This window comes from Puma concolor, chromosome D2 (assembly GCF_028749965.1).
Source record: "Puma concolor isolate L17-30 chromosome D2, mPumCon1.1.hap2, whole genome shotgun sequence".
Classification (NCBI taxonomy): Eukaryota; Metazoa; Chordata; class Mammalia; order Carnivora; family Felidae; genus Puma; species Puma concolor.
The window spans coordinates 11,591,938-11,610,000 of NC_141677.1; the positions used below are offsets into that span (position 1 = coordinate 11,591,938).

General features: G+C 43.0%; 1 protein-coding gene across 1 annotated transcript in view; it reads right to left on the reverse strand.

Moving 5' to 3' along the window:
• Nucleotides 1-18,063, reverse strand: part of RYR2 (ryanodine receptor 2) — a 760,386-nt gene that overhangs the window by 551,381 nt on the left and 190,942 nt on the right. Inside the window, exon 2 of the mRNA XM_086679587.1 lies at nucleotides 3,473-3,592. Within this exon, the coding sequence (XP_086535713.1) occupies nucleotides 3,473-3,592 (120 nt within the window). The remainder of the gene's footprint in view (nucleotides 1-3,472; nucleotides 3,593-18,063) is intronic.

Here is an 18,063-nt window from a genome sequence, read left to right on the forward strand (position 1 = left end):
TGAGAGCAGGTGAGTCTGTCTCAAAGTGACTGGGTTCCTAAAAGCAAAAGCCTGACTTCTCAATCGTAAAACAAAGAAAATGAAAAGTCATTCATATAAAGAATGTGCAGTAAATATCCGTGATTCTAATTTAGGAATGACTAAACTGAGGTAGCGTCAGATGTGACGTTTGCATGCTCTTCAGGAAAACCTATGCTGCAGTTCCGAGCCGTTCTCTTTCAGGCAGAAATCAGCATGGAGAGATATCCTAGCAGCATGAAACAGTCTTCTGGAAAAGAGAGCCCTGTCTTTGATTAAAAGATTCTGCAGCTTAAGACATTTCTGGGATCATTTCCAGGAACGCATATATAATTTACAGTGACTGACTCCTTGCTCGCTGCCAATGATAACTTTGTTCTCTCCACTTTTATAATCAATAGAGGAGACAACAAACTCGAGAGGGGGAAAAAGGACCATCTCCCATTTTCCACCAATGAAAGTCAAAACCAGATACATCTGCACAAACCACATCTGTACCCAGGCTTACATACTTTAAACACGAACGGAGATCCAGAGCTTTGACTCCGTTATTACTGAAAGTTAAAAGTCTATAAAAAATATAATTGGCCTAAGAGCAGCAGTCTCCCCTCAAACTTAATGGTCCACTAAGTTTTGTGGATCACTTACTAGGTCAAGGCACTGTGCTCGTTACCGAGCAGTTAGAGTTAAGAAAATAAATCAATACGCTCTGGTCCTCAGGGAATTCAGAAGCTGGTCTATGTGTCTGGGAGCATACATACATATGGATATAGTCAGGGAGAGAAAGTGGTGCAGATATTATACAGAATGAATCCCACTGGGCAACAAAACAGAAGTATAAACAAAGCACTTAAGAAGCACAGAGAAGAGAATTCAGGAACTTGGGAAAAAGCAGCCCAGAATAAGGACTATTTGAAATAGCTCTTGAAAGACAAGCAGGATTTCAGCAGGCAGAAAAGTACAGGAAGGATATACGAGAACAAAGGCAAATGGAAACATGGGGAAAAAAAACAAAACAAAAACCTGACATTGTAGCAGGTTTTCAAGTAAGACTGTACTTATGTTGTAAGAACTTAAGGGGCACCTGGGTGGCTCAGTTGGCTTAGTATCTGACTTTGGTTCAGATCATGATCTCACCGCGTGTAAGCTTGAGCCCCGCATCAGGCTCCGTGCTGACAGCTCAGAGCCTGGGCCTGCTTCAGATTCTGTGTCTCCCTCTCTCTGCCCCTCCCCTGCTTACATTCTGTTTCTTTCTCTCTCTCTCTCTCTCTCTCTCTCTCTCTCTCTGTCTGTCTGTCAAAAATAAATAAACATTAAGAAAGATTTAACAAAAAGAAGTTAAAGAAAAAAGTTCAAATTGGTTTATTGGACTTCAATTGCTACTTCATTCTATGCTTGATGAACAACCTCAGTATCTCATCCCTCAGGCAAATTTTCAAATACACGAGCGAGCGAAGAATAAAACAAAATGACAACAAAAAAAGGTTCAGGCGGTCAGTTCACTAGGTCATCAGTTAACAATGAGATAGTTAAGCATGCCTCCGAGGAAGTAACCAGTTTAAATGGATTAGTGCCCTGACTGCCACATGAGATGCCCACTACCGAGTAGGAAACATTCATTTTTAGTGCTGGAAACCAGCTCTTACGTTAAAGGAACAAGACAACAATAGCCAGTACTGTGTTCCACACAAGGGAAAAATCAAGAACCGGCTAACTAAATGGTGTGCCTGGTTCCAGCCACTACAAAATAGCAGAAACCACAGGGAACATCCTAAATGTTAAAATGCTTAATATTTTCTTTTTAAGAAGAACATTTTTCACGACTGACAAGTGTCACAGTCATTAGTACAAAGAGAATGCTGAATAAACACTTGTAAAATTAAAACAGATCTAAGTAACAGGGGCACCTGGGTGGCTCAGTCAGTTAAGCATCCAACTCTTGGTTTCAGCTCAGGTCATGGTGTCATGGTTCATGAGTTCAAGCCCCGCATCCAGTTCTGTGTTGACAGCATGGAGCCTGCTTGGGATTCTGTCTCCCTCTCTCTCCGCCCCTCCCCTGCTCACTCTCTCTTTCTCAAAAATAAATAAAAAAACATTTAAAAATAAGTAAATAAATGTATGGAGAGCTATAAAATGCATCATGATCACGTTTTGCCACCGACTATTAAAATGGTAGTAAAGTTACTAACGTTGAATTATTATAAGTCAATTATAGTTTAATTATATTATAATAATTGTATTTTATTATTATTATTATAAATGAATCATGTGTACACAGTGCTCAGTATTATTTCACAGAACTATAATTATTTACCAGAGAAGTGCTGTGGTATAAAGGAAAGAATGAAGCATTTGAAGTCAAATGGCCAAGGTCAAAGCATGGAAGAATTGTTCCTGACACTGTTGTGTCAAGGCCCGGCGAGCATCTTAGGCATGGGACCTGGCCTCTGTTAGCTTTCCAAATCCTCCCCTGTGCAGTGAATTTGACAGCAACAGCCATGCACACTCTTACCACAACAATGGAGTAAGACTGCCCGTCAAAGGGTTCTGGACGTCAGGAAGTACTATGCAAAAAACGACTACACTGACCAATTTCTGGTTGACTTCCCACCCACGAGACATCTTCATTTCCTCTTTCCCTCATTCGACACAATCTAATCTTTCAGCACATGGTGCGAGTCCCGAAAGCAAGTTCTCAATCTCCCCCTCCAGATCCCCCACCATTGCTGTGGTCCGAAGACCCAGCAGCTCGCGTCCAGACTTCCACAGACACCTTCCAACCATCTCCCTGCTTCCATGCTTGCTCTCTCAACACCCTCCAAACCCCACGAGAGCCAGGATGATCTTGGCAATGTCTACATCAGACCGCATCACTCACCTGCTCCAATGGCCTCCCTTCATCCCAGGGAGAAACCTCAGCTCCTGGCTGTGGCCTGGAAGGCCTTCCAAGACCGGGCCCCAGTGACAACTCCTCTTCCTAACCAGGGGCCCCTGCATCACCTGGTTCCTCTTTCTGGAATGTTTCAGAGTACTTAGTACTGCTTACTCTCTCACTTCACTCCAAACTGCTCAAATGTCACTGCCTCAGCAAGCCTTCCCCAAACACCCTTTGTGAAAGGGCGAGTCCCTGCCCCATTAATCTCTACCCTATCACTCCGCTTTCTCCATAGCGCTTCGTTCTGAAATCACACCACTTATTTACTTGTTTACTTGTCCGCAAGGATATAAACACCACGACGGGGGCAAGGGCTTTGCCTGATTCTTGCCAACAATCCTATCTTCCTTACAAAGAGTGGGGGTCCAGCTAGAAACTTGCTTCGTGAAGAGTCAAAACATCTTCCACACCCCCTCTCGTTTATTCTGCTCCACAGGCAATTACAGAGGGCCCGTCAATAACTTGACTGCCATGAGTAAAACCCCAACATCTGAACAGCCTCCCAGGGTTTTATCCCACCTTGGAATTCGAAGTAGACTCCAGGAAGCAAAGTCTGTTGCCAAACCCTTCTGCTGCCAAGCACAGTTTCTGTTGTTCTTTGTGGATGGTCGCGGTGCACTGTAGGACCACTTCATCATCCTGCAAAAAGAGAAAAAGGAGAAAAAGTTAGAGATCTGACATGACGAGGCGGTCTAACTCTGATCTTGGACACTATTACTTTAGTGCATGTTAAAAAGCAGAGACAAAGGGAACAACAACTCGCCAAAAAGACCCACAGAGTCAATCCCTAGAGAATGTCTACTTGTAAAAAAGGTAACGGGGTGGCAGGAGAAATAGGGTGCAGCCGCTCAACTCAGCCAACAGTTCTCTCACTCTCATTGCTGATCCCCAGAGGCAACCCACATGAGGAAAGGTAAAATACAAAATTTCCACGTTAGCACTCTTACACACCGCTTTAATCATCCAAATTACAAAGAAATTTCCTGACACATGCCTAGGACATCACGAATCATCAAGAACGACATGGGTTCCAACAGCAGGCACACACATTGCTCCAAAACCAGCAGAGGGAAACAGGTCAAGAACGGACCAACCCAGAAAGTCACTCCAGTTCATCCACACACCGGCTACTTGTCCACGTTTGAAAGGACCCTTGGTTGCTTAGAAATGGGCAGAGAGAGGATTTACTAGTTCAGTCCTGTGAAACCCAACACTGGCTTCCAATTAACTAAGCAGCCTTACAGGACAAGTTATATAAGGGGGAAGACGGTAAATGGGACGACTCCGTGTAGGCAACATGAGGACTGCAAGAAACACAGGCCTGAGAATTAGCCATGGCTGGATTCCCATCTCAGCTCTGCCATGCACAGGTTAGAAGATCCTAGACAAAGTATTGCATCTCTAAGATGATAAGGTAATGGAGTCACACCATGACTGACCTGCAAAAGGCACCAAATAGACAATAAATGGGAGATACCATCGTCATTTTTGTAAGATTATTTATTTTGAGACAGAGAGAGATCTCGAGTAGGGGAGTGGGGTAGAGGAGGAGGAGGAAGAGGAGGGGGGAGAGAGAGGGGGAGAGAGGGGGAGAGAGAGAGAGAGAGAGAGAGAGAGAGAGAGAGAGAGAGAGAATTCCAAGCAAGTTCTGCACTGTCGGTACAGAGCCTGATGCGGGGCTTGATCTCACAAACCGTAAGATCATGACCTGAGCTGAAATCAAGGGTTGGACGCTTAACCAACTGTGCCACCCAGGTGCCTGATACCACTGTCATTTTTAAACAAAATATCTCACCTTAACAAGTTCTAGGTAGCAAATACCTAACAAGTCTAACCACTTACATTTTGACGCTTCAAACACAAGGCAACGAGACACTTAACAGAGTAGTAAAAGGATATACTCACTGACCCTTTTAATTAGAGTCCGAGAAAAGGAACAAACAAGTATATCCTAGAAGACCCTCACCCGGGAAAAATGGCAGAGTGGGGGGTGATGAGCTGTGATAAAAATTCAAAAGCAGGGGCGCCTGGGTGGCGCAGTCGGTTAAGCGTCCGACTTCAGCCAGGTCACGATCTCGCGGTCCGTGAGTTCGAGCCCCACGTCGGGCTCTGGGCTGATGGCTCAGAGTCTGGAGCCTGCTTCCGATTCTGTGTCTCCCTCTCTCTCTGCCCCTCCCCCGTTCATGCTCTGTCTCTCTCTGTCCCAAAAATAAATAAACGTTGAAAAAAAAAAATTTAAAAAAAAAAAAAATTCAAAAGCAGAAGACAAGCCGTTTGGGTTAACCCAAAGAATCTGCTGTATCAATTGGAAAAGTACAACTCTAATCTGCATTTAAAGCCTTCATAATCCTATGCATTTGCTTTATTTCCTATATGGTGAAGCAATATCTAATGACTGGCCTACAGCTCTAGTCACAGGCAAAGTCCAATTTCTTAATAATTTCCTCCCGACTATCCCTCCAGGTGCCCATTAATTTCCAGTGAACATTCAATTGTTACAACTTAAAAGTCATCTGCTAAAAAAAACAGCATTATTTTCATATAATGAGTACATCTGAATATTAATTCATGCTCAGCATGGCTATAATAAAAATAATGAAGTGTTTCTGTTGGTTATATAATCTGCAAAATCAAAGATATATTGTGTTTTCCAAAGAGGCAGTGTCATAACAAAGACCTGAATTGTGCTGATGTGCTCAGTGCCTTACCAAATCCCCATAGCCTTTTGCTATCTGGTCCCACTCACACCCGCTGGAACTAACTTCAGCATGCAAACTGCACTCTTGGGTAAAATGGGCTCCTTTGGAAGTCGGAGTCTATCTAAGTACCATTTAGTAAATAATTACTTTGATGCACTCATTAAAGACACTTTGGGAATGAGAATAAGAAAATAGAAAGGTATAGGTGAGAATAATAGTGCTATTCAGTAAGCCACACAAGAAAAGAAGGCACACCATATGTACCAAAAAGAACAGTCTATGTCAGCCCTGGCATTAACTTACTTATTCTCCACATCTCATTATATAAAGATTATCCACAAACACACAGATGAAGACAATGAGGTTCAAAATAACTTGCTGCGGACAGAGGGCTGATCATACCTAGTTCTAGGAACTGATCATTAAACCTAACTGATCTGAATCTAAAAGTCCTCAGCCCCATTTTGCCTCTAGAGGCTCAACTGGTTTTTTACTGCAATCATTATCTAAAAAAGTACCTCTCAATCTTTAATGCACATCTTAGCACCTGTGAGTCTTGCTGAAATGCAGATTCCGGTTCTATCGGTCTTGGGTGAGGCTGAACCTATATTTCTAACTAGTGGATCCAAGGAATTAGGATCCCAAACGGGTCCCAGAAAGCATATAAATCCCAGGAGACATGTGAGTAGTCTCTTAGAAGAGCTTGAAGGCAATCAATAACAGATGAATATTAAAACAAGTACATATACTTTGGACAGAACCAGAAATGAGAGTACATGTGAAGGTGCTCATTAATATGTGGTCCATACCAAAATATCAGGGAAAGGAACCAACTTAAATAATATATGAACTACCCTACTAAGTGTATAAAACTAACTCACTCATGCAAAGTTTCCCTTCCACCTAGTGCCTTAACACTGTGATGGAGTGCCTGGCCACAAAGCAACCTTAAGTTCAAAAGAGTTCGGCCACCCTACCAAGGAGAGAGGCTATTGCTACAACGTTAGATCACGGTTCCACTTTGAATGACAGAACCTAGCCTGACTTTTGAGGCTTTTTCCAGTTTACCTGGCAGCTGTTTTCATTTTATATTCCAGTAAGCACAGGGTTCCTTTCTGGCAGAAAGTAAAATATACTGAGCATGGATGGACCAAAGACCAATTCATAAATACCTGCCAGTTCCCTTTAATTTACCCACCATTCATCTCAAAGCATAATTTTTCTCCAGAACCACTGTGGTTTGAGAGCCTACTGACTATGCATTTGAGAAGTCTCAATAAGTAGCTTTTTTATTTATTATAACCCATGTGCAGTAAATCTGGTTTTTATCGACATACACATGTGTGCGTAAGGATATAGGTATGCACACGCGCGCGCGCGCGCACACACACACACACACACACACACACACACAAACACACAATCCATTTTCTTTTCCAAGAACAAACCAAGCACAGCCTAATACTGATGGGATCTAGAAAGTTAATACTGCTAAGGTAACAGAACAATAAGGCTATAGTGAAAGGGTGTCTCTTGTGTCATAAGGCTTCGGAATTAGTCTTTGCTACCTGGTCCTGAGGTCCAGGCTCCTAACTCTCATCACTGACCTTTACCTTTTAGCTGCATGTGCCGTTGGTGTACCCAATTGCCTAAATGCACACTGTGACCATCACTTTTCCCGCCCGAGCCCATAACAACTAAAATCCTCCTTAAGTATTTGCCTTTGGGTATTTTTGGTTTTCTGAGTTCCCATGTCTCATTCCTAGGACTTAGTGCAACAAATTTTGATTCGACTCACAGCAACTCATCTTCCATAATCAAAACACTACAAAAGTGCATTCTGCTCATATTCTATCATTTAATTTTTTAAAATTTCAAAGTCTGTTCATTAACCGTGAATGTCTCGCACAATAATGAGATACGAGTATCATGCCTATTCCTGGAAACACTTGAACTGACACCATTTCCCATTTTATATAAAACAAACTTGAAGAAACAAAACTACTCCTCTTTTTTCACAAATTTTGAAAATATGAAACTGTAAAAAACAAATATTCTAGGAGCAACTTCATGAACTTCATGAAGATAAATGGCGCTTCTGTGAGAGTGATATCTAGCTTACAATCCCCAAGTCCTATGGATTCTACGTCAAATCCATCCATTTCTCACCACACCAGCTACCATCTTGGTTAGTCATCCTCAAAACCCACTGAATAGCTTTCCACACTGCAAATTCCCATCCAACGGCGCTTCAACTTGAGGACACAACCATCAACCAACTGTAATGTTTCCTGGCTTCAAATCTATTAATGGCCTCCTGCTGCTCTAAGGAAAAACACCAAAAGACTCTTTTAGTGTGCAAGGCTCCACACTGCACAGAAGAGTGCCAGCCCAACACTTCCTCCAGCCAACCTTCCTTCATTCCTACAGGAGTTTGCACATGCTATTAAACCCTTTATCTCTCTCTAGTTAAGACACATTTATCTTTCAAATCTTACTTAACTCAAGCACCCACTCCTGAGGTGAGCCTTCCCCCACCCACCAGGCTATGTCACTTCCTTTGTTTTGGGCTCCTATACCACTGTATTCCCTTTAGTTGTCATTATGCATTCACTTATGTAATTATTAAATTACAGCATCTAACACTGCACTGGGAAAATATACTCAGTAAATGATCATTTTAATCCACTTTATACTAGCTCATGAATAAGTGCTACCATGCTGACAAATAGGGATGCTTTTTAGAATTGCCAAGGTAAGATCCTACCTTTCCAATTAAAGACAGCATTACAGGATTCCATTAGGTGATTTTCTGGTTATATTCAGCCACGAAAATGGGCAATATTTGAGGAAAACTGCTGATCCTACTATATCTGTGACAAATGTTAATGTATCATAAGCATTCGTAGCATCGATATAAAACCCAATGAGATCACTGGATTTAAAAAAAAAAAAAAAAAAAGGCAGTCCAGTCCCTAATTTCCCCATTTCCAAATAAACATAATAAAACTTCAATTACAACTCTTTTCATATACAATCTAAGCAAATCAAACATACTGCCCCCTTGAAAAGTCAAAAAAATGTTCTTCACACCCTGGTCATTAAAAAGTCCCTCACATCACACCAGGTGTTTTCCTTAGATGCTTACAATGCTTGTCATTTTGAAATGTTTATCCAGGTCTAGACCTTCTGTAACTGGTCTTTGTTTTTCAGTTATGTCTTAATAATTTTTCCACAACTGGCTCCAACTCAAAAGACTACATGCCTTGTATCCTACGGTCAAGCAGGGCAGACTGAATTCCATAGAAACCAGGTGTCCAATCAAATAACTTCTTTTTTTTTTTTCTTTTAAATTTTTTTTTTCAACATTTATTTATTTTTTGGGACAGAGAGAGACAGAGCATGAACGGGTGAGGGGCAGAGAGAGAGGGAGACACAGAATTGGAAACAGGCTCCAGGCTCTGAGCCATCAGCCCAGAGCCCGACGCGGGGCTCGAACTCACGGACCGCGAGATCATGACCTGGCTGAAGTCGGACGCTTAACCGACTGCGCCACCCAGGCGCCCCTCAAATAACTTCTTTAATGAAAACCGAGGCAATCACATCAGCCAATGTAGACACAGTGAAGGCCTCATAAGTATATGCTGGATTGAATTCCTTTTGTTAAGTGCTCTTGTAGTCTTCCTGTGACCTGACAACTCTTTAGAACAGAGATTATTTGGGGCGCCTGGGTGGCTCAGTCTCGGTTAGGTGTCCGACTTCGGCTCAGGTCATGATCTCACAGTTTGTGAGTTCAAACCCTGTGTCGGGCTCTGTGCTGACAGCTCAGAGCCTGGAGCCTGCTTCAGATTCTGTGTCTCCCTCTCTCTCTCTGCCCCTCCCCTGCTCGTGCTCTGTCTCTCTTCTCTCAAAAATAAACAAACATTAAAAAAAAAAAATTTTTTTTAATAAAAAAAAGAACAGAGATCATTTGGGGCAGGCAGGGATGAGGGGTGGGGGTGGAGCCAGCACCAGAATGCTGCATTCCAGGCATTTCTGTGATGAGTAAATAAGACATGATTTCTCTAACAAATGCTGCCAAGAGTGCTGAAATAGTACAAAATGGGAAATAATTACCAAACAACATCAATAGCTTCTTTCAGACATTCATTCGTCATTGAATAAATATTTACCGAGGATATATGTGATAGGATATCCCCTAAGCGCTTGAGATAAATCATTGAATAAATCCAAGATCCCTGCACTCATTAGCCTTACATTCTGGCAGGGGAAGAGGGACAATAAACAAAAGCACAGTCAATCTGTCAATCGTATTAAAGGTAAAAAGTTCCATGGAAAAAAAATGGAACTGTGTAAGGGGGGTCAGGAGTGTTGCTATGGGTGGGAAGCATAAAAATATGAACAAAACTGTCAGGTATTGTTGAGGGGATGAATTCTGAGCAAAGACTTGAAGCAGGGAAGGAGAATGGACACATGACTATATTCAGGAGGAGCACTGCCTGGGGGGATGGACAATGAAAGTCATGTTCATTGAACACCCAACATGCTCAGGGAAACAGAGGATGGCCTTGTGGCCGGAAGATGGTGGGAGGTACTGGGTGGGGCCACACCATGAAAGACCTTGAACCCAGCATGTTCAAGGAAACAGAGGACATCCTTCTGGCTGGAGCAGAGTAGTCAGGGGGATGTCCTTGGGGCTGAAGCAGAGTAGTCAGGGGGAAGATGGTGGGAGGTAGTGGGTGGGGCCACACCTTGAGAGACCTTGCGCCTAGTGTCTGAACTTTAGCTTCTACTAAGGAAATGGGGGCCACTGGGTCCTGTACTAAATGCAGACCACAGGGAGGCAAGAAAGAAACAGAAGGATCTAAGGGGAGTGACTTCAGCCATTCAGGGAGATGAAGGTGATCCAGACCAGGGTGTAGCAGTGGAGGTGGACGGAAGTGAGCAAATTCTAGATACATGTTACATTCATCGAGTGCTTCCTATGTTCCGGGAACTGTGATAAGCGGTCACTGGTCTGTCTCCTTGACGTCATCATCACTTCTAGCTTTTGTGGCAATTGGCTAAATAAAATGCTATCTATACTATTGGTTTTTCTTACAGCAAATATGTGGTTATCAGAGCAAACGAGCTGAGACGATTAAAAAAAAAAGAAGCCCATATTTCTGGTCTTGCACGGAGTTTACAGTCATTTGTGTAAAAAATACAGATAGTCCTCAGTTCACACAATGGTACAACCAGAAAAATGACTGTGCAAAGCAAATCTTTGGGGAAACTATTTACGATTGTACCTTTGAAAATTTTGGTCCAAACATTAAAAACTCTACCAGTTATAAAAGTACAGAGAAATGGAAAAAAAAAAAAAAAACAGTAAAATATTTAGCTCCCTATAATTTTAAACATTAAGAACACTGAGAATTAAAGTATTTTTGTTCTTTGTAAAACACTCATCAGGAGCAGTCTGAACGGGGCCTGCCTTATCCTGCTGGTTATGTAATTTTTCCTGTGGGACGACACCCCCCTCTATGTCTCAGCAAACTGTCGCACTCCTACATTTGGCTCATTCTCCAGCATCTTCAGGGTTCTAGAATATCTCTGAGAGTTCCTCTAATGTGAATTTCTTTGCCAGTGTTACTTCCTCGGCAACAATCTTCATCCTCTGTGTCACAACCACATGCCTCATTTGTGGCGATAAGCTCGCCTCCGCTCGGTCCCTCTGGCTGCACATCCACGGTTTCTCAAGTGGCAGCTGTGTCTGCACTCCCACACTCAGACTCAGCATCTACAACTCCTCTTCTGTTTGATGCGAATTTCATTTCCAGGTTCCCCACTTTTCGTTTCTTTACCGCACCTCCATTTCCGTTAGCCGATTCCCACTCACCCATGTTCGCGAAATGTCCCATGCCTTGATGACAGGGAGACGAGGACGTAACTAACGCACCTGCACGCCTACGGTCTTTGCAGAGCATGAAGAACACACGGGTGGTGACCGATCCCCACGGACTCGGGAAGAAGCCACGTGACTGGTCACTGATCATGCTGTGCGTCTGGTACCTATCTGATGGGGATTCGTACACCGAAGAGTGAGCAGTGACGTCTGTATTTGACACAGTTACTCATAAGCTATCGTGGTAAATGAAATCTGAACCATTATGTTGGGGTACGGATGCCGTTTAACTAAGCCATGCCAACAGAAATGGTGCCTATCACAAGGATGCAAAGCCCAGGCCACCTATGTTTAATTGAGAACCTACTAAAGACATAGCAACTTGAACATAGTATATTTGCAAGGTAGAATTGGCAGAATTTGCTGACAGATTGTAGGAAAAGAAACCAGAAAGCTACTATTGAATAAATTATAGCTGTACAACCGAAAAAAAAAAAAAAAAAGTCATCACACTGGAGAGAAACCCTATAAATAAAGTGAAGGGTCCCCCGCCACAGATTTAACCTTTATGCCCATCTGGAAATTCGAATGGAGAAACACCCTATGACTATATTCTTAGTATAAGAGCCTTCAGTCATCATTCAGCTCTTAAGAGTACATTTTTTTAATCCACACTGGTTTAAAAAAAAAAAAAAAAGACACACTGAGTACCTTCTTTCTGTGGGAAAGCCTTTAATGCATACTCTGTCCCTAGATAACATCGGAGAGTTCACACTGGAGAGCAATGCTGTAAATGCAGTGAATAAGGAAGAGCCCTCACCCAGAGTATATTCTCGCTATGGACATCAGAGAATCCACACAGAGGGAAAAACTGTATGAATATAATGATTACAGGGAATATTTCAGCCAGAAGGCTAGCCTTTTTTCACACTAAAGAATTCCTATGATAGACAGGGTGCCCGTGTGGCTCAATCGACTGAGCATCCGACTTCAGCTCAGGTCATGATCTCACAAGTTTGTGAGTTTGGGCCCCGCATCAGACTCTCTGCTCTCAGCACAGAGCCCGCTTCAGATCCTCTGCTCACCCCCACCCTACCCTCTTTCTGCCCCTCTCCTGCTTGTGTGCACGCTCTCTCAAATAGATAAAGATTTTAAAAATCTTTAAAAAAAAAAAAAAAGAATTCATATGACAGAGAAACTCTGTGCCCTTCGCCTGTGTGGAAAGGTTTTAATTGAAAAACACGAGCAAATTTGCACTTGAGACAAGGTCCATCTCTGTGATCACTGTAGAGGGCCTTCAGGCGAGCTCCAGGCCTGGTGTAAACAAGATTATTGCCCCCAAAAATCATAATCTTTAAGAAAGAGGGCAAGATGATGTTTACCAGGACGTACAACTCTCTTGGAGAATGCCAGGTAATACCTGCTAGAAAAGCATATCAATGGGGCGCCTGGGTGGCTCAGTCGGTCGTGCATCCACCTTCCGCTCAGGGCATGATCAGGCAGTTCGTGAGTTCGAGCCCCGCATCGGGCCCCGTGCTGACAGCTTGGAGCCTGGAGCCTGCTTCGGATTCTGCGTCTCCCTCTCTCTCTGCAGGCTCGCACTCTGTCTCTGTCTCGCTGTATCTCTCTCTCTCCCCCAAAAATAAGTAAACATCAAAAAACTTTAAAAAGAAAAGCATATCAGTGAAGAAAGCAACTGAAATCCACTACTCATAGAGCAACACTTCTAAAACATGGATGGGCTGGGGCTCCTGGGTGGCTCAGTCGGTTGAGCGGCCGACTTCGACTCAGGTCACGGTCTCGCGGTCCGTGAGTTCGAGCCCCATGCCGGGCTCTGTGCTGACAGCTCAGAGCCTGGAGCCTGTTTCGGATTCTGTGTCTCCCTCTCTCTGACCCTCCCCCGTTCAAGCTCTGTCTCTCTCTGTCTCAAAAATAAATAAACGTTAAAAAAAAAAAATTTAAAAAAAAAAAAAAAAACATGGATGGGCTGGCAAGGCACACGACCACCTCAGTGTCAGGAATGAAGAGCAATCTTCGTTCCTTAATCAACATTAAAGATCTCACCTGAGGAGACACTGATCCTAACATCGAGTCTTCAGCTGGAGCTCACAAAAGAAAACCCATCCAGGGAAGACACTATGAAGAACCCAGGGCTACCAATAATTGCTGAGTGACATATTACTGCAAAGATGCAAAATAAAGACGAAGGGCTCTAAGAAATGTTGAGTGTGGAATTTGGTAACAAATAATAATAAAATTATAATAATATTAACTAATAATCAATTAAAAGCATGCTCCGCAATAAATTGGTACTCTAGGAAGGCAGTAAAAGTTGTTGAAAACCTAGTATGTTGCTTTTTATTCTGATATAAACCACGAAAATATGCTGAGTGAAAATGGGCCATTTTTTCCATTAATAATCCCTCCCTGTTGATCAGTTAGATGGCTCCTGCCGTTTATGCAACACTAAACATAATCATAAATACTTAAGTTAATCGGAAAATGACTCTTTGCAACTGAAAATGTAGAATACAAAATAATGCACTTTTATTAGAGAAGGGCTAGAGTAGTAACATAAGAGTGACGAGAAGCCTAGATTAAATACATAGTTTATTTAAAAAACTAAATTGGATTCCTGTATCATGTCATACACAAAAAAATCAGTTGTAAGATTTAAAGATTTCTTTTTTTAAGTTTATTTTTTTATGAGAGAGTGTGAGCAGGGAAGGGGCACAGGTGGGAGGAAAGAGAACAGCAAGCAGGCTCCGCGCAGTCAGCACAGAGCCCAACGCGACCCTCGATCCCGCAAATTGTGAGATCACGACCCAAGCTGAAATCAAGAGTTGGATGCTTACCCCATTGAGCCACCCAGGCGCCCCAAGATTTAAGATTTAAATTGTGAAGGCAAACTTTAAGACTTCAAGAAGAAAATACAGGTGAATATCAGTATAATTTTATAATTAATGAGGATTTCTCAAGCAAGACAAAAATAACACAAAAGAAGAGATTAAGAAACTCAACTTTATTAAAATTAAGAACCTCTATTCAATAAAAGTCACCATAAAGTAAAACAACAACCCCAAAACTATTAGAAGACTTTGGAAATTCATACTAGAAACAAATTCACACATAAAGGATTTCTAAAAATCACTGAGGGAAAAAAAAAAAGAAAAATAGGCCCAAAACACGAATAGCCTTTCAGAAGATGAAATACAAATGGTGAATTACAGGACAAGAGGTTCAACCAAGCGATGGCAACAATGTAGAAAAATGGGAACTCTTATACATGTCTGGTGGGAGAATAAATCGTTAAAAACCATTTTAGGAACCAATTTGGCACCGATGTTGAAAACACATGCCTTGCAACCTGGCAGCTCCATTCCTAAATAAATTCCCCAGAGAAGAACCTTATTTATTCCCCTGAGAACGCACGCATAATAATGTGCATAACAGCACCAGAATCCTGAATGAGAAACGGCACCAACCATCACATTCGACAGAAGAGGCAAGAAGAGGAACGGAATCGGCAATAAGATGGGAAACCAATGTACTCAGCCGCAAGGAATGGGTTGAGGTAGGCACTTTGGAACGAGGTCATCAACGGCCCACGTGTGCTGGAAAAACTCTCTTCTGTGGGGCCTATCGTGAGATTCAGGAGCAAACATGACGATCTCAAGGGGCCACACTGAGCTGGACGTCAGCAAAATGGTCACAAGTCTTGGCAAAAGAGAGGAGCCATCACATCGAATTCTCCTGAAGGACGCCAGATTCCATACGCGACTAGTTATGGATTCCTGGCCACAAGACATATGCTTTGTACTAAAACTGAAGTCACTGAAGCAAAACTAAAGACCCACAATCTCTCACACACGCAGAACGTGAGGGTGTGTCAAAACCCAATGAGGCATGGGAAGCACCAATGACTCAATGCTTCAGAAGCTTTGGGAAAAATCTCTTCTCCTGAGTAATAGTTTAATTTGCAGCAACAGGAGCCCTTTGGCACTGCAGAATGACTACGCGATCCTCCGTTCCTTACGGGTAAATGAACCGATTGTCCTTCAAGGTCCCTTCCAGCACTCACACTTTATGGTTCCATGGAAAAGATGAAACAGAGAAAAGAGAATTCCGCTCTAGTAGAAATTCAAAGACAGAAATGAAGCATACCTTGTACACTCTTACCGCAAAAATTATCGCTAGCTTCCTCTTTTTTTTTTTTTTTTCTTTTTCTTTTTTTTGGTAGAGGAAACTAACAGATACCTTCTTAACATCCTTAACTGTTCAGGCTGCGTGTGTGGTTTTATGCAAGATGACAGTGACGCTTTGTTTTTCGTCTCTTTGACCTATTACAGAAGTCGTCTGTTGCTCAGTGCTAATGACTGTTGGGCCAAAGTGCATACATCAAATGGCACGTCAGAGCTGATGAGCCGTGAGGGCGGCGTTAGCATGTGCCTGGGTAATGTCAGCTGAAGGAGAGCTGGACAGAAACACCCAGATACTGGAGACAGTCAAGACATGAGACCTTTTCTTCATCTCCGAGTCACTAGGGGTACTATGCAAACAGAAGTCGCAAGGCAGAATGTTTCCTCTGAATATATAAATATGTCACCGACGCCTTTCTGGTCCCAGTTCGGTAGAAATAAACACTGCTATCGGAGAGGAACTTTACCTTTTTCATCCTGATACACTACAGCAGGCCAGCCATCGGTGCGGAGTAAATTTGGTGCACCAGTAAGCTCTACGGAAACCATCCAGTTTCTCCAGGACCTGCACTGTTGTAACCAATGGAGACTCTGCTGGTCTCACAGGCCATCAGCAAGCCTTGATGACACGAAGTTTCAGCCTCCTACGAACTATGACTTAGCAAAAATAAAAACTGGAATCATCTACAGAGCTCTTGAATGCCTTTCTTAAATGCCGCAGAAACCAAGAGAAACATCAAACAAGGTATAGGTAAGCCTTTACCCTTAGGAATAGTCACAAATAATGAGCACATTGCAACAGGTCTATGTGCCCCTTGGAATTTAGCATACCCAAAGCATAAATCTTTCTTAAATCCCCCCCAGTTTTTGCCATCCCCCATTGTTTCTCATCTCCGTTAAGTAGCACTGTCCGTCGAAGTAACTAAAAGCAGACATCTAACTGCCTTCTACGAACTCCTGTGTTCCTTCAACCTGCCCTCCCACCGCCCGGGCCTTACGCAAGTCAGCCCATTCTCATGATCTCACGCCCTGCACCCTTGATTTTCTCCACCTCTACAACTCCCTCTCATGTCTTTCTCCACGTTGCTCATTACAATCCAGCCACACGTCTCCCTTCTATCTCTCAGACGTGAAAAGCCCTGTTCTGCCTTGCCTGTTTTTCCCTCTGCAGAAATGTTCTTCCTCCAGACCTTCGCAAAGCCTGCTCCTTCCCATTAGTGAGGTCTCACCTTAGCGTCCTCTCCGTCCCTTCCTACCCAACCCCCAGGCACACGACTCATGTTCTGCGATTGTCTTATTTAACTGTTTTCTTGCTCATTGTCTTCTGCCTACCTTGTTTATACTGACCCCCAGTGCCCAGCACATGGTAGGCATTCATAAAGGATATCTGAAGAATAAAAGAAAGAATGGATTCTTTCTATGCCTTCAAAAGGAAAAGGAACTACCATGTATTACCTACCTCTTCCCGAGGGGCACCTAACGACCGTGAAGCACCTACATCCCAGGTACTGCGCAATTCCTCAGTGACGCATCAAGGCAAGGCATATGTCAGTTCTACTTAGCAACTTCTACTCATCACAGAGCACAGCATCTGGCTCAGAACACAGTCAACCAATGAGAAAAGGAAGAGCTCTAGGAGTTAAGTACTATTATTATGCTCCTGAGTATGAGTAAGTGCTATTAAGGCAGCTACTTTACGGATAAGAAAAAGGCATCCTGACGGTAAATCGCCTGCCCGCGGTTACCCACCCTGGGGTGTGGTGGAATGGGGCCAAAATCTGGGTCCGCCTGACTCGAAAGCCTATCCTCAAACTTCTGCATGTACCGATGTAAAATCATCGCACCAAGAGTCTGGCTGGGCAAGTGAAGGAATCTACCAAGAAACTGAACCTAATCCTCCAATTTCCCTTTTATCAAATATGTCTGGAGGTGCCTGGGTGGCTCAGTCAGCTGAGCGCCTGACTCTTGATTTCGGTTCAGGCCCCGCGTCGGGCTCTGCACGGACAGTGCAGAACCTGCTTGGGACTCTCTCTCCCTCTCTCTCTGCCCCTCCCCTGCTTGTGCGCTCTCTCAAAATAAATAAACTTTAAAAAGTATATATGTCCGATGACGTGGCTATAGGTAAACTGAACAAAGTTATTATATGCAGACTGAACTGTGTTAGAAACAAAACCAAATGAAAAACGTATTGAAAGTAACAGTTTGAATGGAGGAGTAGCCGGAAGCGGTGAGAGGAGAAAGAAGGCTGGATGTATCATTAATAAGTAATTAAAAGCCAGTCAATAGTCAGAAGTGAGACTAAGAAAGGGCAGTCTAAAGTAATGC